Here is a 22,657-nt window from a genome sequence, read left to right as displayed (position 1 = left end):
TTTGCTTAAAGTTTTCTTACAAAACATGTTTTGTTCTTCCAATCAAGAAAAGGATATTTTGAACCCCCTATAGTTCATCAATAGGTGGTACCACCACAGCTTTAATTTTCACTTCCAATTTGTATGAGTTTTAGAAAGGCAGAAGGGAAGAAATTAACAAAAAAGGGTCTCTGGGGATAGAAGAAAGTCATTTACTCTGTTTAGAGTAGTTGGCACTCAGGAAGTAAATCCTACAAATGGGACAGAAGGCAGTGTGGTATAGAGGTCAAACACAGGGGCTCTGGAGTCCAGGATCAAGTCTCAGCCTCCTACTAACTTGTTTTGCTTCCTCCTCTGTTTACTGATAATAAATATGTATGAAACACTTAGAACATGTCTAGCATATGAAGTGTTCAACCAAGGGTAGCTATTCTTACTTTCAATGGGGAAGCTAAAGTGCTATAATTGAAAATCATTTTCATTTACTGTTAGTTATAATGTCTCCAACTTACTTTCAGCATAGACGTTGTGATATTTGTGTGTGCATTAGTTTTATTCTACACTGTAGGGCAGTTAGTTAACATTCAGTGGTATGCTGGAAGAAGCCCAAAGCACTGACTGGCAAGAGTTAATTGTGTGCATCCTTTTCCAACTCTTTTGTTACTTTAGTGAGGATAGATTGGTAGCATAAAATGCAGCATGGAAAATGATAAATGTTATACATCAGCGCTTTAAACGTTTACCAGCACACTACTCTTAACATCTGAAGGACCCTAACTGAGAATACACACTCCACGGGTGATTAGTTAGCAACTGAAATCTCTAACCAAAGCCCACAGTCAAGGACCCAACAACAAAAAGACAAACAATCTAGGTTTTAACAAATGGGCAAAGAACATGAACAGACATTTCTCCAAAGAAGATATGCACATTACTAGCCATCAGGGAAACGCAAAACAAAACCACAATGAGATACCATTTCACGCCTACTAGGATGGCTACAATTTTAAAAATGGAAAATAAGTACTGAAGAAAATGTGGAGAAATTGGTACCCTCTTATATTACTGGTGGGAATATACAATGACTCAGCTATTGTGGAACAGTTTTGCAGCTCCTCAAAAAGCTAAACATAGAATTACCACATGACCCAGCAATTCTACTCCTAAGTATATACCCAAAAGAACTGAAAACAGTGACTTAAACAGATACTTTACTTGTAAGCCAATGTTCATAGCAGCATTATTCACAATAGTCAAAGGGAAACAACCCAACTGTCCATGGACAGGTGAATGGATAAGGAAAATGTGGTCTATCCATACAGTGGAATATTATTCAGTCATAAAAAGAATGAAGTATTGATACATGCTACAATATGGATGGAACTTAAAAACATTGTGCTAAGTGAAATAAGCCAGACACAAAAGAACAAACATTGTTATAATTCCGCTTATATGAGGCACTCAGATAGGCACATTCATAGAGACAGAAAAACAGTGGTTACCAGGGTGTGGGAGAAGGGGAAATGGGGATTTGTTGCTTAATATTTAATGGGTACCGAGGGTACCCTAATGGGGTGATGAAAAAGTTTTGGAAATAAATAGCGGTGATGGTTACACAACACTGTGAATATAATTAGTGCCACTGAATTGTACACTTAAAATGGTTAAAGTGAAAAAATAAAATAATTAACGTGGCAAATTTTATGTTATATATATTTTACCACAATTTTTAAAATTAATAATGTAATATACCAAAAACCAATGAATTGTATACTTTAAATGGGTGAATTGTATGGTATGAATTATATCTCAATAAAGCTGTCGGGTTTCTTTTTAAAAGCCCACAAGCCAGTTGTGGGGCAATTTCTGAGGGGTGATTAAAAGCATTCTCTATCTTGATTATGGTGTATACACTTGTCAAAACTCGCAACTGTATCCTAAAAAAAAGGTGAATTTTACTGTAGGTAAAATATACCTCATTTTTTTTTTACAAAATGGAAAAAGCCACACTCAAATGGTTTGTTAACTTTAATTAGAACAATGGATACTATAAATGATATTTCATTTGGGAACTTCAAGATGCATGGATCAGTTAGCAATTTTATTCATGGACCCCCACCCTCGCATGCATAAGACGCTAGTTGGCCCAGAGTCCTTCACCCCTTGAGAATGACACCTTCAGCTCAGGAGTCCCAACAAATTTTATGTTCAGACACTTAATGGCGGATTGAGATGTGCCCTTTGATTAGAAAGCAAGCTGAATCCTACCACTAGAATATTGTCACATTACTTCCAGTGAACCTTTCACACAAGACAGTGGGTAGAAATTATAAGAGACAGATTGTCTCTGGGCATACAGATCAGGCTGTATGGCTGTTCTGTGCCTGATTATTAATAAATGTTTGTGTGGCAGAATTTAATCTGAATTGCTTTTACTGTAATGTACAGGTTGTGGGGAGGAAACCTCTAACTACTGGAGCTCAATGATACCCACCAAAATAGATTCTAATAACTATGGCCAACCAAATTGGTTTATTACATCAATTTGCAACAAATATTTTTGGGACTTCTGTACAAACAGAAGTGTGTCTGATGTGAGAATTCACTTTAAGTAAAATCAAAAACTGAAGAAACAAACAAACAAAAAAATCTCCTTTCCCATTCCGGCTGTATGGCTAGCAGGGATCAGGGGATGGGAGCTGTCCTTGTTTATTACACATACACAAAGTACAGCAGTCCCCCATTCCTTACCCATGGAGAATACATTCCAAGAATCCTCATTGATGACTGAAAACTCGAATAGGACCAAACCCTATATGTACTATGTTATTTTTTCCTATATACACATACCTATGATAAAGTTTACTTTATAAAGTAGGCAAAGAAAGAGATTAACAATAACAATTAATAATAAAATAGAACAATTAGAACAATATACTTTAATAAAAGTTATGTGAATGTGGTCTCTCTCTCTCTCTCTCTCTCTCTCTCTCTCTCTCTCTCAAAATATCATGTACAGTACTCACCCTTCTTATGATATGAGATGATACAATGCCTACGTGATGAGATGAAGTGAGGTGAATGACGTAGACACTGTGACGTAGTGTGGGGCTACTAGAAGGGTTACTTGAACACAAGCACTGTGGTGCCATGACACTCATCTGATAACCCAGACAGCTACTGAGTGACTGAGTGGGTACTGTGGATATGCTGGACAAAGATGACTCAAGTCCTGAACAGGACTGAGTCGTAGGGCACAAGATCTCATCACACTACTCAGAACGGTGTGCGATTTAAAACTCATGAAATGTTTATTTCTGGAATTTTCCATTTAATATTTTCAGACCAAGGTTGACCACAGTGAACTGAAACCACAGAAAGTAAAACCGTGGATAAAGGGGGCGGGCTACTGTAATACTATTAAATGGAACTGTTTCAGGGAAAGATTTGCCATTTAATCCATTGCTCGCCTAGGGGTTTTATCGAAAGGATCAGAGTCAAACTTCACAATACAGTGGTACCTCGGTTTTCTAATGTCTCCTTTGACAAACATTTTGGTTTATGAATGCAGTAAATTATATGGATCTATGATATCATTAGATAGTAAGATTCATGCTAAATTTGCAGTTTTAGGGGTTGATTTTAAAGGTCTGGAACAGATTAATCCATTTTGCATTATTTTCTATGGGGGAAACCGTGCCTCGGTTTTTGAACGTTTCAGAACTCGAACGGTCTTCCGGAACAGATTACGTTTGAAAACCGATGTACCACTATATGTATCCAGGAAAACTGATGATATTTAACAGCGGCATCTCTTTAAATCAAGCTGAAAGTTAGGACCCAAATATCAGTTTCAGGTGTGTCCTCTAGCCTCAGAGGCCACATGGTTAGTTGCCACTAAGCCTCAGGACTTGAGCGCAAGCAGGAGGCAACCTCAGAGGGTGGGTGAGCACAGGGGGAAGGAGGTTCAGTGAAACAAGAGAAGGCAAAGGCCAGCAGAAGGAAGCAAGAGAAGAGTTCATTCAGGTCTTTTTTTTTTTTTTAATCACATTACCCTGTATTCTGTCATCATGAAAAGTGATTATACACAACTCCTTAAAATAAAATAGGGGAAAGCTGCTGGGAGCCTGAATACTAACTGAACTAAGAGAGTTGCTGCAGCTCTGAGGTCTTCAGGGACCTAGATCAAGGGAAACCATGACTCTGGTTCCATTCCCCTAAGTATTTTATAAAAGGAACATATCTAGTCATTTCACTAAAAGGAGGTTGTAGCCTACAACATGGGTAAAGTACTTGGAGCAAACTCAATACATTAAAATCAATACTTAACAACCAAGAAATCTGAAGGCTATAATTCACATTACCAAAGGATTTTTTCAAGAGGCTCTCCATGGAATTCCTTAGAACAGTGAGGCAAGCTGCCCTTCTGCACTTAAAGTAGGGTTTAACGTATAGTTTTGTAGCACAAGCAATTTCTCAAGAGTATATTTCTTCCCATTCTTCCAAAAGAAAAAGCAACAGAGATGAGTGCAGTGTTTCCCTGAAAATAAGACCTACCCCGAAAATAAGCCCCAGTTAAGATCATCAGCCAGACGGATGCATTTAGCACGTTATGACGATGTTCCAGAACACGACATGACTGTGTTTGAATAAATGTAGACTGTTATACATGAAAAAATAGGACAACACCTGAAAATATGCCCTAATGTATCTTTTAGAGCAAAAATTAATATAAAACCCGGTCTTATTTTCAGGGAAACAAGGTAAATTTGAAGGAGAGAACATTGGTAGCTCTTACAAGGAAAATTTCTTAAACACTTAATCCTGATATCTATGAATAATCTCTTCAGGCTGGTCACAATGATCCAGCCCTGCTCTTGTTTGCTAGGGTCCCTGGTAGGGCAGTAAACATGGAAACACCCTCAGCAATGCTCAGGGATTTCAGTGTTACTGCTACACAATTCTCATCCTCTGAGTCACCCCTGACCCTTGAATCCACACACTGCAAGTATCACTCTCAGAAATTCTGGCCCAGGTGGTACAGAAAGTCAAAATCCAGACCCATTGAATCCCTAGAACACAGCCCTGCTAAGTGAAAATTAATTTGTTTTCTATGGAAAGTGATATAATAACTGGTTTACAATATTATTTGAGATTGAGAAATCAACTGGATACAAAGTCATGGGGATGTAAAGCATAAAGAATATAGTCAATAATATGGTAATAACTATGCACAGCACCAGGTGCATACTGGACTAGTCAGGGGGATCACTTCTTAAATTATATAAATGTCTAACCACTATGCTGTACACCTGAAATATAAAATAATATTGGATGTCAAAATAAATAAAGTGTTTAAAAAAAACAATCAACTGGAAAGCTTTCCTTAAAGCCAGGCCAACAGAGCATCCAAACCAAGGTAAAGAGACCATGACCTCCAAGTATAAAACACAAAGTCTTCCAGATTCAAAAGTAATATCCCCCACCCACCCATTCAGGGGCAGAAAGAAAGTAGAGATGCCCTTTCTACAGGGACTTACTCTTGAAAAAGCCAGCAGGAGGCGCTGTCATCAATCACCCTTCCTTCAGACAGAACAGAAACCTCTCAGACAGGTGGCAATTACCTTAGGTTTCCTTAGCAAGGGCAGCTCTAAAGCTTTCCTCAGTTATCCGGTACCTAGGAACCATCTTTGCATCAAGAAAAAGCTTCCTTATTAAATCTGTCACACCCCATGTCTCTGACTCTGAGGATATGCAGTTTCAGGAAGGCAAAAGCAAGCATGTTGAGGGATGAGGAAAAGGGACACTGGATCAACAGACTTAACCTTGAGATGATTACAAACATAAATGGACTGCTTTAATAATAACACCTACCTCTTACCGAGCTCCTCTACGTCCTAAGAACTGTAGTGTACAGACACTCTAATCCCCACAATAACCATGTAAAGGTAAGCATTACTACGCCCATTTTGCAGACAGGTCAACTGAAGTTCAAAAACCTCACCCAAGCTCAAATAGCTAACAACTGGCAGAACCAAAAGTTTAATCCAATAGTGTTTGATTCTAACATCTAGCAGAATTACTGGAAGAGAATACATGCTCAGTAAATATGTGTTGCAAGAATCCATGCTCTTAACCCTTAAACTATACCACCTCCGTGAGCAGGACAGAAACCATAAAAGATCACTGATTTTTACAAAAATCTTAAGTGTATAGCTCAAGGTAGCTTTTTTCTTTTTTTCAATTTTCTCCTTCCCTACAATGGCAACTCAAGACAAGAATTTTTCTCTTTTCTTTAATGGAACAACGGTGAAGAAGCTGCTTCACTATGCCAAGAGTGAGAGAGAAGGGCTACTCACAGTTATTCTAGTTGTATCTCAAGAGCAGGAGAAGAGGTGAGGTTCACGCAGGGCCACCTTTTCTCTCAAAAACTAGCACCTGTCAGTTGTGAGTGAAGTGAAAGGGGCATTGTGCTCTCCATTGCAAGGCCTGCTGACACATGGAGATTTAACTGTCAGCTGTCTCACAAGGCCCCGCCTGAGTCAATGGTCTGAAGCCTTCTAGGTATGACTTAACTAGAATGTGTTTTCCCAAAATGGAGGGTGTTTCTGAGCTAGGCTGTCTCCCTGAGCCGAGGTGTGCCTGGGGATTGGGAGTACAGGTAGTTGGGCAAGTTGGGGAGCGTGAAGTGAAGAGTCTCTTTGACAGTGTTTTTCTTTTTCTTCAAAATGAGCCGAGGCAGATCTTTAGAACAATAGCAGTTCATTATGAAGCCCATGTGCTAAGGTCACAATAGGGTTATAGAAATATAACCGATGTAATAAGGGACTGAGTGGAGGCAGTAAGGAGCAGATAGAAGGAAAAAATATAAATGTTCAACTTAATTGAAAATGGGGAGGGAGAGCAATGAGATTAAAAATATTCTAATAGGCCAGCCGGTGGCTCAGGCGGTTAGAGCTCCGTGCTCCTAACTCCGAAGGCTGTCAGTTCGATTCCCACATGGGCCAGTGGGCTCCCAACCACAAGGTTGCCAGTTCAATTCCTCAACTCCCGCAAGGGATGGCGGGCAGCGCCCCCTGCAACTAAGATTGAACAATGCACCTTGAGCTAAGCTGCCGCTGAGCTCCCAAATGGTTCAGTTGGTTGGAGCGCATCCTCTCAATCACAAGGTCGCCAGTTCGACTCCCGCAAGGGATGGTGGGCTGCGCCCCCTGCAACTAGCAATGGCAACTGCACCTGGAGCTGAGCTGCGCCCTCCACAACTAAGACTGAAAGGACAACAACTTGACTTGGAAAAAAGTCCTGGAAGTACACACTTCTCCCCAGTAAAGTCCTGTTTCCCTTCCCCAATAAAATCTTTAAAAAAATATTCTAATAAAACAATTAGAAATTTGTGACGAGCCCTTAAAGGAAGCAGGGAAATGGGAACAGAATGGGTAGACTCCCAGGTTGTTTCTGAAGAATCAGAGAGCCATGTAAAACATACTTTCAAGGCACCAGGACCACAGAGGGCAATTCTGTCTGTGGCTAAGTAGCAATGACCAGACCTGCCTCCCCTCACACAGGTGGCCAGTCTCTCCCACCTCCCAACTCAGTGCTTGATGCTGGCATGTATCTGAGCCACAGGAAGGCACACAATAACTGGAAGCCAATGTAAAATAAATTGTTTCTGTTTTCTGACGTGGCTGGGTTTTCATGGAGTTGGTGAATCATTACTGGCCAGCCCTACCCAATAAAGGAGGGGCCAATAACTCACATCCTCTCCCAGCAGCTGGCCCACTGCTGGCAGAGGTAATCTTGCACCACCACTCTCATCCATCACTCTTCTTCTCATGAATTTTTAATGATTCCCTATTACCACCCATATCAAGTCCTAGTGTATCCTGTTGGTATTCCAGCTTGTCACACTCTGCCTCCACCCTACCAATCTGGCACTACTCCCTCTTTTCCCAACAGACCTTCCACCGGAGGCAGTTTCCATTTTGAACCAAACTCACAGCTTCCTCTCTCCATGGTTCTACCAGGATCTGGACTGTCTCTCCAAAATTCTAAGCAGACACAATGTCAAAGCTACCATAGATTACTATAAATACCGAGCTTCTCTTGGCCATAAAAAAGGGACTGTGCCTTTAAATATTCTATATGATCCTACACTGTCCAATATGATAGCCACTACTACATGTAGCTACTTAAATTTAAAGTATTGAGTTAAATAAAATGAAAAATATCAGTTTCTCAGTTGCAGTAACCACCTATCAAGTGCACAGTAGCCACAAGTGGCTAGTGGCTACTGTATTGGAAAGCGCAGATACAAAACATTTCCATTATCACAGAAATTTCTACAGGGACAGGGCGATGCTATACTATTAATATATATGCAAGAGAGGAGTAGCCTAATGTGTGCTAAAATTGTTGTTTATCATCACTTGGAAAACCTGAGGATCCAGATATCATAAAAACAAAGAGTGCATAGGACTTACGGATACAGCCCATCAAAGGTAGCCATCAAAGCATTCTTATCAGTGATCTCAAACAGTTCTGCAAACATCACAGGTCTTTCTCTTTCTGACTTATTTCACTTAACATAATGTTCTCTAGGTCCATCCATGTTGTTGCAAATGGTAAGATTTCTTTCTTCTTTATGGCTGCGTAATACTCCATTGTATAAATGTACCACAGTTTCTTAATCCAGTCATCTACTGATGGGCATTTCGGTTGTTTTAATTTGGGGAACGTACAGAGGGATAGTGGATGGGGGGCGGGGGGTTCACACAGTGTGAGGGATATAAATGATAAACGTCTAAGTTTTGCTTTGTCTTGTGCACCTGAAACTAAAAAAAAAAAAATTATGCAAAGGGGAAAAAAAACAAAAAAAAACACATCACAGGTAACTAAAACATCACAATATTTTTAAAGTCACATGCAACCTTCCAACAATGCACTAGTAGACTAGTCAGGCGACTGGATACTAGGGTCTCTGCTAGGTTCCAGCAGCCAGTATAGATTAACACGACTCAGAGTCCCTGCCCTAGGGAGAAAGCCCCCATACAGAAAACTACAAAAAAGGCAGAAAGATATAAAGGCCAGAAGAGAGATACTATGGGGTGGACAGGTCAGATGAGTGGGAGGAACAACAGAGAACTGCAAGGACAGGGAGATGAATCCAGATCTGGACCAGGCCCTACGGGGTGAGAGAGAATTTTGACACAAGGAACTCAATGAAAGGGGACAACTACATGGGCAAAAGGGAAAGTGAATTAGGGCCCACTGTGCATTCATGGATGAGCGAGCCGAAGAAGAAATATGACAAATAATCAATAACCACTTAAAATTTTTTCAACCACCCTAATATTCAAAGAATTACATATTAAATCAGGTGTCATTTTTTTGTCTTTCAGGTGTCATTTTTAAAAAGATTTGGCGGGGCCGGCCTGGTGGCTCAGGCGGTTAGAGCTCCGTGCTCCTAATTCCAAAGGCTGCCGGTTCGATTCCCACATGGGTCAGTGGGCTCTCAACCACAAGGTTGCCAGTTCAATTCCTCGAGTCCCGCAAGGGATGGTGGGCTCCGCCCCCTGCAACTAAGATTGAACACAGCACCTTTAGCTGAGCTGCCTCCCGGATGGCCCAGTTGGTTGGAGCGCATCCTCTCAACCACAAGGTTGCCAGTTCGATTCCTCGACTCCTGCAAGGGATGGTGGGCAGCACCCCCTGCAACTAAGATTGAACACGGCACCTTGAGCTGAGCTGCCACTGAGCTCCCAGATGGCTCAGTTGGTTGGAATGTGTCCTCTCAACCACAAGGTTGCCAGTTCAACTCCCGCAAGGGATAGTGGGCTGTGCCCCCTGCAACTAGAAAACAGCAACTGGACCTGGAGCTGAGCTGCGCCCTCCACAACTAACACTGAAAGGACAACAACTTGAAGCTGAACGGCACCCTCCACAACTAAGATTGTAAGGACAACTTGACTTGGAAAAAAAAGGCCTGGAAGTACACACTGTTCCCCAATGGAGTCCTGTTCCCCTTCCCCAATAAAAGCTTAAAAAAAAAAAAGATTTTGCTTTAGTGAGAATATCTGTTGGCAAAGATGAGGTGGAATGGGCTCTCTTCTACACTGCTGGTGGGTGGTACCCATTTACACTGCATGTAAATGGGTACCACCTTTTTGTAAAGGCAATATTAAGGTCCTTCACAACATTCATAATGTTTTGACCTGATAATTCCACGTCAAGGAAAACAGCCTAAAAATAATTTGAAATACAAAGATTTATGCACAAAGCAGTTCTTTTGCAATGTTTTTTATAACCGAGAATATAGGAAATTACTGAGTGAATTATGATCTGTTACAAGATGGAGTATTACAGAGCCATTAAGAATTATGCTTATGACAATTTTTAAATGACATGGAAAATGTTTATGAGGACATTAAGTGAAAACTATCAGGGTACAAAATTGGTAGTATAAAATATATAGTCAACCATGCAAAACAATATGAATAGAAGAAAATAAGCAAAAATGTCAACATTTTTGGTAGCAAGAGTATGGATGTGTTTTATTCTCTCTACCAGGGCTCAGCAAATTACAGAGGGTACCAAAAAAATGTATACACATTTTAAGAAAGGAAAAAACTATGTTAAAACTGTAATAATATATACTGATAACAAAAGATGAATATAAATCTCGTGTATACATTTTTTTTTTTTTTTTTTTTTTTTTGGCACTACCACCATCACCCCGTATAGCCTGCAAACCAAATCTGGCCCATTAACTGATCTTCAGATAAAGTTTTATCGGAACACAAACACACACATTCATTTCTGTATTGTCATTGTCCATGGCTGATTTTGTGCTATAATAGCAGAATTGAGTGGTGACAGAGACAATATGGCCCACAAAACCAAAAATATTTACTATCTGCTGACCCTTTATAGAAAGTTTGTCAACCTTTGTGTTTTCCAATTTTTCTGTAATGAGTATGTGTTTCTATTTGCACTCTTTTTCTAAAAGGTCTATTTCCACATTGTGAAGGGCCACAAGGAACAGGCCAACAACTTCAGATGTTATTTTGTAAGTAACTGGAACACTAGAAGTTTCTGAGGAGGGTAGGACATGATCTGGCATGATGCCCACTGGTAAAACACAGAATACCAGATCATTCAAAAAGATGGAATTTAAACTGTATGCCAGGTAAAGTCTGTGATACATCAACAGCTGTGATCCTGGGCCACTCCTCATTTTAAAGGTTAGCCTAGGATTTGGCTTGCTATTGCTTTCAAACTTCCTCCTCTGAATAAACTCTATGAAATGGCCTCCTCCCTGTGATAACGACCAATCAAACTTTGCCCTCCAAAGAAAGGGGGAAGGCATATGCAAATTTGTAACTTGGGCTGGAAGCTGCGGATGGTATTCCTGTGTTCTTGAAGTCAGTCCTCCGTTTTCCAAGCTTTTCCCTGTCTCCTACTTACTCTCCTGTTCTAGAAGTACACAGGGACATGACATTGGGTAAAGGGGAAGGAAGGGAAGGGAAAGGCACAAAAGGAGAGAACAGAAAGCATTTGAAGCTTCTGTCTCAAGAGTCCTCAAGGAACCCCTAGATCTATCTACCCAACCTTAGAACCTGGTCAAGAAGACCCTAAAACCTATCTCCAGGGAATATGGGTCATCTGTTTGGTTTTATCTTTAGGAAGGAAAGTGCTTCTCTCTGAGAGAAAGCCTCTCTAGTCAAGCTTCTCTATTTGCAGGCTTTCTCCAGGTTCTCTGTGCCTTTCCCAGCTGCCTCAGGCCTACTTTCCCAGATGCGCGGCAAATACCCAGTTCTTACAAACTGTTGTTTACTCATTCTCTCAGGCATGAACACAGTGAAAGAATGGAAATGGTCTGAAAGAATGGAAATGGTCAAATGAACACTCTACCCATCACAAAGAAGATTAGTCACCTACAGAATGAGAAACTCCAAACTACCATAATTTTAAATCTGGATGGAATAAAAACACAGTAAATAGGTCTGTCTCTGTCTCTCTCTCTCTCTCTCTCTCTCTCTCTCTCTCTCTCTCTCTCTCTTAAACACATGACATTTTTTGTATCTCAACAAATTAAAGCTGTGAATTTCATTTGGGGCACCCTATAAAACAAAACAATTCACATGTATTTATATTGTATTTTATTGGATCAAAGAGAGAGAAGATACAGAATGCACTGAGGTACTCAACTATTTAACAAATCATACTTAACATTTCACATTTTAACATATACACAATGCCAACAATTTTTCTCACCAGCTTCTGAACCATTAAGCTGCACTGCTCTCCTTCTTCTAAATTAAATATAAGTAATTTGTTGTCACAGTAATGCTTCTTCCCACTCCAAAATAGTTCAATACAGGCATTGTTTCAGCAGGCAGCTATCTGTGTACCAAAAATTGGTCATTATCTTCCATCTTCTTGACAAATGTCCTGTTACATTCAGCTGCCTGGCTTTTACAGGTATCAGGAGACTGTATTTCTGTGGCACTTTCTAGCAACTGTACAGGAAAGGGGCTTATAGGACCCCTCTGGAACTGCCTGGAAGCATATCACAGCTAAGCCGCTGGGTGACAGCCAATCTCTCTAGTCATGATGACAATAAGCCTTTGTATTATTTCCCAGCTTTACAGTTTATAGAGTGCTGTCACCCACTTCATTGTATTTAAGGCAATACTAGGTAATGTTTATATGCTTCTTCAACTGCCTACATTAGGTGTTAACTATGTATATCATCACAACAATAAGTTACATTTGTTCTGCTCTTTGTTCTCTAAGGTTGAGTTCTGCTTTTCTACCTTTTTGATGTGGTATATATTAAGCTACTAAGGGCAATAAAATAAACGTGTGGAATTGTTACAGAAGTAACAAGAGGCACAAGATGCCATTTTGTCAGTTCCTTGTGTAATGACCCACTAACAGATACTGATTAGACAAACACACCAGACCACACTCGAGTCAGCACCAATATTAATGCTAATCTCATAATTGTAGGACATGTTACAGTTTACAAAGCAGTTTCACAAAAAAATGCTCTGATTTGGACTATGCCTCTTATCCACCTATCCCCCCAACACACATAAACACAGCCAGATCAGAATGTGGGGACCTAAAATCTTATTCCCTGCCTTATAATTTATCCATTTTAAATAACTGAATAATTGAATGAATAATTGGTGTCTCCAAATTCAGTTCCTTCAAGCCCTGACCTTTATTTCATGCAGCCATATACTGTAAAATCTAGAGCCCCTGCCTACCTCCATTAGGTTAGAATTTCTTACACACTACACTTTTGTGAGAAAAGCAAATTTGAAGGAAGAATCAGAGGGTGGGGAGGAGAGACTGACATTAGCCCAGGTCTTTAAAAAGAAGAGAATGGGGGTGGAGAGATGGATTCCCATGAACTTTCACTTTTTTTATACACTCCTGTATTTTTACAATTTTTAAATTTATGATCACGTTATTTCTATAATCAAAAAAGTTTATTTTTTAAAATGATGAGGGAGAAAGAGGATTATTGCTGTATTTAAAGGAAAGGACAGCCAGAAATGGCTCACTTGACCCTCTTCTTTGAAACTCTCTGGGAGGGACAGAGGCACGAGTGAAGAGAAGTGCTTATTTAGGAAATAGAATCAGAATCAGGGGTTGCCCTGACAGAGCCTGGAAATGAGATTTAACAATACCATGGAGGCTCAAGAGCTGGAGCTGAAAAGTCCCTTTCCCACCCAAATGTGACCAAATGTAATTTGTTTCTCCATATGACTTCCAGCTTCATGTAGTCTGATTGTATTCAAAAATCTAATAAAAAGTGCAGTCATCGCCATCATTTCTGTTGCTTGGTCCTTGTGGGCACTTGTCTCCCACAGACTTTATTTTCTTTCCGCAGAGTGAGCAGAGGAGTTGATGAATTATTTAGAACCCCTATGCAACTATTATCTCAATTTCTGCACACCTCACCCACCAGGTGGAAGGTGAATAAGGACTACCCACATAATTACAGCTATTGAAATCCAAAAGGCAAAGAGCTAACGGGTTTTGGGTCAGGTCCCACAGAAAATGCTAGGCAACAGGAAGAATGCCTAAGGGTCTGAAACCTGTGCGACAAACAAACAGCAAGGCCTATAAGGCCCAAGAGAAACAAAGCTCTCCTTCCCAACCTCTCACCCAATCCAAAAGGAATACAGCTTTCAAAACTACTTTAATGACCACAAAAGCCTCTGGCACTTGAGGAAACGAGGGTGTTAATTGTGTTTGGCAAAGTCAAATTGCTTTAAGAATTTAATTCTATAACCAGGAAGGTATAATTCTGATTTTAAATGTGTTTTCTTCCCTGGAGCTCAAAATCCAATTTACCCAGGCCACCTAGAAGGATGCTTTTCTTTTCACCAAGTCATCCTTATTAATCTACCTACAGGCTAAGTTGCAATGGGAACCCCTATATTGAATATTTGGCCAATGGATGGAGCAAAGAAATGTAAATAGTAAGTTAGTGCACTTCATAACATAGCTTCAAAATATATAAAGTTGACAGTACTAAAAGAAAAAATAGATATTGCACCTTTGTGGTAGTAAATTTCAACTCTTCCAATAATTTATAAGAGTAAGCAAACAAAAAAATCGGGTAAGGCTGTTGAAGAGCAGCAAAATTAACAGGGTTGATCTAGCAGACACTGGTTTCCTGCTGAGCCTTAATGCAAGTCTCAACAAATTTCAAAGAAACAGACCACACAAGCCACATTCTCTGATGAGTTACTAAGTTAGAAATCGGTAATAAAATGATAACTAAAGAAATGTTTAGAATTTTTTAAAATCCTTCTAAAGAGCCTATGGCTTAAGAAATCACAATGGAAATTACAAAATGTTTGGACCTGAACAACATAACAAAATATTACATATAGAAATTTGTGGGATCTAGCTACAGCAGTAGGAAGCACAAAATTATTAGCCTTTAATGCTTAGAGTCAAATAAGAAAACTCTGAAAATAAAATAGCTAGGCATCCAAATAAGTTAGAAAAAGAACAAGAAAACTCAAAATATGAAGGATAAAACAATTTTTAAAATTAGCATAAATTAACAAAATAGAAAACTAACACACTATAGAGAGGATTAACAAAGTCCAAATTGCTTCCTATAAAAGATTAAATAAAACGTAAACTTCTGGCAAGATTGATTGTTAAAAAATAAGTAATATGGATGAAAACATCTGTGTAACGTCTGCAGTTTCTTTCTTTGTGTGTGTGTGTGTATTTAAAGTAAGTCTTCTATTTAAACTAAAAATAAAGAAAAACAGTTCACGAATTTCATCTACCCCATCCCCCGCCTCTGGCAACCACCAATCTGTTCCCTATACCTATGAGCTTAGGTTTTTTTGTTTGTTTGTTTAGACATATAGAAGAGATCATACAGTATTTGTCTTTCTCTAACTTATTACACTTATCATAATGCCCTTGGGGTTCATCCATGTTGTCTCAAATGGCAAGATTTCATTCTTTTTTTATATGACTGAATAAAAATGTGTGTGTGTGTGTGTGTGTGTGTAATGATTTCTTTATCCATTCACCCATAAATGCACACTTAGGTTTGTTTCCATATCTTGGCTACGGTAAATAATGCTGCAATGGGCATGGGGGTGCACGTCTTTTATTTTTAATTTTGAAAAATGTTTAATTTTTCAATTACAGTTGACATGGAATATCATATTTGTTTCAGGAGTACAACACAGTGATTAGACATTTATATAAATTATGAAGCAATCACCCCAATAACTCTAGTATCCATCCAACACCATATATAGTTATGATAACATTATTGACTCTATTGCCTATGCTGCACTTTCCATCTCTGACTACTTTTCTAACTGGCAATTTGTACTTAATCCCTTCACCTTTTTTCATCTATCCCCTCCCATCTTCAACCATCAATTTGTTCTCTGTATCTATGTATTTGTTTCTGTTTCATTTCATTTTTTTGTATTTTAGATTACACATATAAGTGAAATCATATGGTATTTGCCTTTCTCTGTGTGACTTATTTCACTAACCATAATACACTCTAGGTGCACAGATGTTGCAAATCACAAGATTTCATTCATTTTTATGGCTGAGTAAATGTTACATTGTATACGAGTATATGTACCATTTCTTTTTTTTAATTTTTAATTTTTTTCTTAGTTTCGGTGTACAAAACATAGTGATTAGACATTTATATACCTCAGAAAGTGATAACCCCAATAAGTCTATTACCCATCTGACAATTAGTGTTCTTGTAGTTTCATAGTGTTTTCTGCATTTTCTATAGTTAGGAGGCTAATACTAATTTTAAACCAATAAATTTGAAAATTTAGACAAAGTAGTTACATTCCTAGAAAAATACAAACTGCCAACATCGATTAAAGAATAAATAGAATACTTGAAATTTCCTATATTAAAGAAATGGAATCAGTAGTCCAAAATCTTTCCACGAAGAAGACACCAAAGCCCAGATAGTTTTACCAGCAGTTTCTAGCAAGCATACAAGAAACAAATAATTCCAATTTCACGCAAACTATTGCAGAGTTTAGAAAAAAAGGAAGCACTACCCAACCTTTTTAATGAAGCTAGCAAAAATTTAACACCAAAACCTGACCGAGACAGTATGAAAAAGGAAAGCTAGAGCCAGACTCATTCATGAACATAGCTCTAAAACACCAAATCATATACTAGCAAACCATATCCAGGAATAAGAAAGATAATAGATCATGACCAAGGCAATTTGATTCCAGGAGTGAAAAGGTGGTTTAATATTAAAAAATTACTGAATGTAATTCACCACATTGAAAGATTAAAGAAAAGCAATGTGATCCTCTCAAAAGATGAAGAAAAAGACTTTGATAAATGCATCATCCATTCATGATTTTTAAAAAAACCAACAACAATTTCGCAAACTTCCAACAGAAGATAACTTCTATAATCTGATAAAGGGTGTCAGCCAAAAAAATCTACAGCAAACATCATAGCTACTGGTAAAACACAGAAAGCATAACCTTTAAGACAGGGAACAAGATAAAGTTACCCACTATTGCAACTTGTATTAACCATTATATTAGAGATCTTAACCAGAACAGTAAGGTAAGAAAAGGGTATTTTAAAAATGCAATGGCTACAAAGTAAGAGACAATGTTCTCATTACTTGCAGATTATGATTACCAACATCGAGGACCCAAAAGAATCCTCAGATAAATTAACTGTAATTAATTTAAAAGCATTTAGCAAAGTTGCTGGATACAAAAATAATGAACAAAAGTCAATTGCATTTACAGACACCAGCAACTAACAATTACAACACGTAAGTTAAAGAAAAAACAAAACAACTAGAGACTGTACAGGGTAGTTTGTTAAGCTCTAGTGTCAGACTGCCTAGTTTCTAAACCCAACTCCACCACTAGCTATGTGACTTTGGGCAAGCTACTTAGTTGTTCTGCGCCCTACCTTTTAGAATTCTTGTGAGGATTAAATGAGTTAGTACATGTAAAGCACTAAGATAAGGGACTGGCACAAAGTAAGAGCTAAATAAATGCAAGCTGTTATTATCACTGTGAAGAACTAGTTAATAGGCCTATTACAAAGAGCTCCTAGGTTCCATCTATTGGACTCCAAGCCATCTCAAGGGTAAAGTCAGGGAATCACCTGCCACAGGAGCCAATGACTCTCACCCATGTTTTCCCCAATGCTGGACACGGAACTGCCACACCCAACATACAGCTCATTACCCACACACCCTGATGTCTACAGAGCAATTACCAGAAGCACACACCCTTTCTCTGGAGATTTCTACCCTAGTCTTACCAACTCTAACTGGCATCAAGTCAACAACTTCAAGCTTCCTGTGAAGATGAAATCCAGAGTTCTTGACATCTACTCATCATCAAAAGAAAAGGCAAACCTCAGCCCCTTGGGGCAGACAAATGCCAGGAGAGCTTCATGAGGTATTAGAAGAAAGGCTTTTGTCACTGACTCCATTTCTTGGAGGGAAGGAGGAAGACAGCAACTAATATTTTTTGAACAACCACTATGTACTGCACACTATTCCCACTGCTTCACAAGTATTAACTCATTTAATTCTCTCCATAAGCTGATGGGGTAGATAAAATTCTTAGCCCCGTTTTACAAATGAAAAACAGGGTAACAGTGATTAGGTGACTTTCTTAAAGGTACACAGCTCATGAGTGACAAAAATTAGCTTCAGACCCAGATCTGACTCCAAAGCCCTACATCAAGCTAGAAGAAAAGAAACAGAGGAGGCTAGTTCCTGAAATGAAGGCGGGAAGTGGGCACTACCTGTATGAAGCTATGGATTTCCACTCTCCTTCTGAGACCACACATCAAAATGAGAATGGGAATGCAAACAATCATGTGAAGACAGGACTGAAAATCAGCAAACCAGCAGAGTATCCAAGTAGTGTTTGCGATGTAGCCAGATAAAATGCGGGTGCCATTTTATGGCATGACTGAGCAATATTTCAAAAAATTCCACAAGACTACTGCCACTGTGTGGCCTCATTTCATCTGTTCCTTTTCCGAAAAGCAGGATATTCCTGGCCACAACATACATACCCATATGAGCTTACCCAGACCCAGGTGAGAATAAGGGCGAGTCAGCTTGTGGTACAGGATTGGCAGCTAAAGAACAGGATGTTCTTCTTGGGTTTTGATGCCACCAGGTTGCCATATGGCAACACTGCTGGGCAAACTGACTTGATGGACCACAAGTGACGAGTATCCCAAGGGCTTTAACCTGGTACCAGTGAGCAGAAGGCTAACATTTGTGCAGCACTATGTGTCAAGCATTACTGCCATCACAGCCCACCTGTCATGGCTTCCCCTTCCTGTCCCCACATCAATGATTTTGTTCCTCCTAACTAATCTGAATGGGCAGAAGAGACAAGAGCCTGGCTTTGGGGACAGCCCTCAGAGCCCTGCCTGAAACCAGTGGCTATATATGCCATCCAAAATAAGGGCTTCCATGTACAAGAACACACACATCCACATACCCCAACAATAACATACAAATACTTTTAAGATAAAAAATACCACTCTAACTGCAGCATCATATAGGTTTCATGGATTAACCTTAAGTGTTCTTGAATGCAAGATTATTTTTTATGACAAAACAGATAAATGAAAGATAAACTACACTAACCTGAATTATGTTCTACCTGCTCTTAAAATCTGAAGAGAAATAAAAGTTCCAGGTACAAGTTGCTGTTTAGATTGTTTCTCTTAAAGAAACCACTGGGGCCGGCCCGGTGGCTCAGGCGGTTAGAGCTCCGTGCTCCTAACTCCGAAGGCTGTCAATTCGATTCCCACATGGGCCAGTGGGCTCCCAACCACAAGGTTGCCAGTTCAATTCCTCGACTCCCACAAGGGATGGTAGGCTGTGCCCCCTGCAACTAGCAACGGCAACTGGACCTGGAGCTGAGCTGCGCCCTCCACAACTAAGATTGAAAGGACAACGACTTGACTTGGAGAAAAGTCCTGAAAGTGCACACTGTTCCCCAATAAAGTCCTGATCCCCTTCCCCAATAAAATCTTTAAAAAAAAACAAGAAGAAGAAGAAGAAGAAGAAGAAGAAGAAGAAGAAGAAGAAGAAGAAGAAGAAGAAGAAGAAAGAGAAGAAGAAGAAGAGAGAACCCTTAGGTTGTGACATCCCAGGAAGCACAGGTTTCTCTAAAAAAAAAAGGAAACCACTGTGTCCCAAAGCCCTCTTGCAAACCAGAACACCAATTCTAGTAATTCCAACATAGAGCATAAAAGATGAGCACCCCATATTTAAGTGCCCTGTTACCTTTCAGGCTTTATTTGATCTTTAGAAATAATTTTAGAGACTATAAGGCCTGAAAGTAAACAATAGCCATTTTAAGAAAGCAAGTATTTCTGATGTGGGTAAGGAGCTAACTAAAAAGAAACTCCATTTCTTTATAAATTTCCAAGGAAAAACAGAACCAATGTGTAACTGCCTAAGCATGGTAAAGCGTTTGAGGTTAACTGACCCATCCGGGAAGCTCCTAGGAGCACTTAGATTCTCCCCATTTTTGTATTTCTGATGTCTATTGACCCTCCTCCAGTTCTCTGACTTTCCCATTCTGCCAGAAGTAAGAAATGAACCTAGTGTCACCAAATGGCAGAGGTAGAAGGGATATTAGATATCACCTGGTCCAACCCTCTCATTTACAAATGCAGAAAGTGAACCCCAGTGAACAAAAGTGAATATATCTGACTCCGCAGTGCTGGTGACTGGCAGGTCTCCTAACATAGTCCACCCCACTGTGGAAAAGAACTGTACACAGGACTCTAAACTCTATTAGCCTAGCAACAATTAACAACACCGGCTTTGGAGTCAGCCAGACCTAGACGTCCATACTAGCCCAGCTACTTTCCAGCTGTGTGATCTTGGGCATGTTACTTAACCTCTCTGAATCTTATCCTCATCTGTAAAATGGAAATACCAATAAGAGTGTCGATCCCACAGGGTGCCGGGTATATGGTAAGTATTCGAAATATTAGTTGTGACTGTTAGCATAATCTGGCAAACTGAAAGGCACAGCTGCCAGGTCCCTAATCCTGTCTGGGTAGGGACAGGGCTCTGGGAAGAGTAACCCAGTATCTCTACCTTGAATTACACCTGACTCTTCATAGAAAGACTTGGAGATAAATTTCTGACTTGGAAACTAACAAGCAACAGGTTAAAAGAACAAGCCTAATGCTGGCACCACTGGGAACCTGCCCTACTGCACTAATTCTCAGGCCCACACATAAGACCAGGTACCTCCTGCCTCTAAGGTAAATGTCACAAAGATTTTTTTTTTTAAGGAGCAATTGAGCCAGAAAAGTCATAAACACTCTAAGGTTGGGAAAGTCCCATAGAAAGAGTAAAAAAGTGACATATTTAGACACAGAGGGGCTGTTTCATTCAAGGTTGTTTCAGTCAAGGGGAAATAAGCCATTTTTAGGCCTCTTAGGTCTCAGCTATAATTCCAGTGGTAACCAGTCTTGGCCTTTCCCAGGCAAGGTTTTAAGAAAGACTAAAACTTAAACCACTCTCCCTCAACCATAAGAAAGCCTGGAATTCTCGTTCAAGTTTTAAAATGAGCCATTAGGTTCCCTTGTCCTTCAACTGATTGACAGAACAGTGTAACAGAACCTCAAAGGAAGGCGCCCTGGCATGCCAGCTCTGGCTCTGCCATTCCAAGTGGTGTGACCTTGAGTAAGTAGTTTCCTGCTCCAGGCATCTTTCCCTGGCTGCAGAATTAATGAAGGGCTTGAACTACAGGAACTCAAAAGGCCCTCTGACCTTGAGCACTTCCTCTTATAAGTTCTGCATATAACCTGCCGCTTGAAAAATACAGCAATTAGGTTATGAATGAGCTTTGATAACAAGCTCCCTGGGGGGCAGAAACCATACCTGATATTTCTTGCGTATTTCACAGTCTCTAGTATGATGCTAGGCTGGAGTAATTGCAGAACAAATGTTGAGTAATAGATTCTCCACAGAGGGCCTAGTTTATCATAAGCTTTTCACATGTCAGGCAGTTCTCCTCAAACCTCTCTCCCACCAGACTTTTCGAATGTCAGATTTTACCATTCCTGAGCTTTTAATAAAAAGAAGCATTGCACAAGAAAACAAAGTTCTTGTCATTTCATGTGACATTGATTAAACACCTAGATGCCAGGAGCTCTGCTCTGTACTGGGAAAGGGACAGACTGGGCCTACTACTGGCATCCGTCCTACAAGCTGCATAAGTCAGGGTGAGTGACTTAACCTAGCTTGCTATGAAGCCCACTAAGTACAGTTACTATATTACCAAGGAACTCCTGGATCTTACATCTTAGATGTCAGATCTCTCCCAATGGACTAGCAATTAACTAGCACCCAATGGGACGAGCACTTCAATACTAGTAATCACCCACCCAAAGGTTTTGGGGATACAGAGGAGGAAATACATGTTGTGATATTGTCACATGTACACATGTGCACGTGCACATGCTTCTGAGGGCCAGTTTAGGCTCAGAACACATTTAATCCAGTCTTCTACACTAGCGTTTCCTAATCCTGGTTGCACATTTGAATCACTTGAGGAGCTTTAAAAATGCTGATGCCCTAGCCCCAGTCCAACGACTACATAAGAATGGGGTGGAGGGAACAGGCACTGATATTTCTTAAACAATTCCTTAGGAACTGTAGGGTGCAGCCAGAGTTGAGGACTCCTGGCCTCCACCTTCTCCATCTCCACTTCTGGTCCCAAACTTGGTGACAGGTCCAGCAGACAACTCAGAGGCCTGCAAGAGTCACAAAAATTCCATTTTGGTCACTCACCAGGCTATTCCCTGAGCCATTAAGATAAGTGGGCCACTGCCAAAACATTTTTGGCAACCAAAACTTAAACAAAGAGGGGCTTCCTTAATCCTCAGTTAGTCATAGAAGTCAATTAGGAAGTCTAGCCTATGCCCCAACCATTCCATTTATTGGAGGCTTAATTGGCCTGAGATCTTAACCTTTTTTGGGAAACTTCTCTACTCCTAAAATCGACATCTAATTTGTCCCTTCTCAACTGCCCTACTCTGTGCCTCATACTGATGTTTCCTTGCAGCTCAGCACCCAGCCGGTCCTGCCCCCTGCACACAC

At 39.9% G+C, this 22,657-nt stretch overlaps 1 protein-coding gene across 15 annotated transcripts in view; it reads right to left on the bottom strand.

Moving 5' to 3' along the window:
* Positions 1 to 22,657, bottom strand: part of TMEM164 (transmembrane protein 164) — a 201,627-nt gene that overhangs the window by 160,423 nt on the left and 18,547 nt on the right. The window contains exon 3 of one of the 15 annotated variants that reach the window (XM_088794793.1): positions 11,999 to 22,311. The exons of the other annotated variants lie outside the window; for them this stretch is intronic. Within the exon in view, the coding sequence (XP_088650919.1) occupies positions 22,204 to 22,311 (108 nt within the window). The 3' untranslated portion in view covers positions 11,999 to 22,203. Of the gene's footprint in view, positions 1 to 11,998; positions 22,312 to 22,657 lie in introns of those variants that run through there. 15 annotated transcript variants of the gene reach the window in all.

The sequence above is a fragment of the Rhinolophus sinicus genome, chromosome 18, assembly GCF_057876585.1.
Source record: "Rhinolophus sinicus isolate RSI-liver-muscle chromosome 18, RSI-T2T, whole genome shotgun sequence".
Taxonomy (NCBI): domain Eukaryota; kingdom Metazoa; phylum Chordata; class Mammalia; order Chiroptera; family Rhinolophidae; genus Rhinolophus; species Rhinolophus sinicus.
Note: the sequence above shows the minus strand (reverse complement) of the source record. Positions and strands in the feature narration are given on the sequence as shown.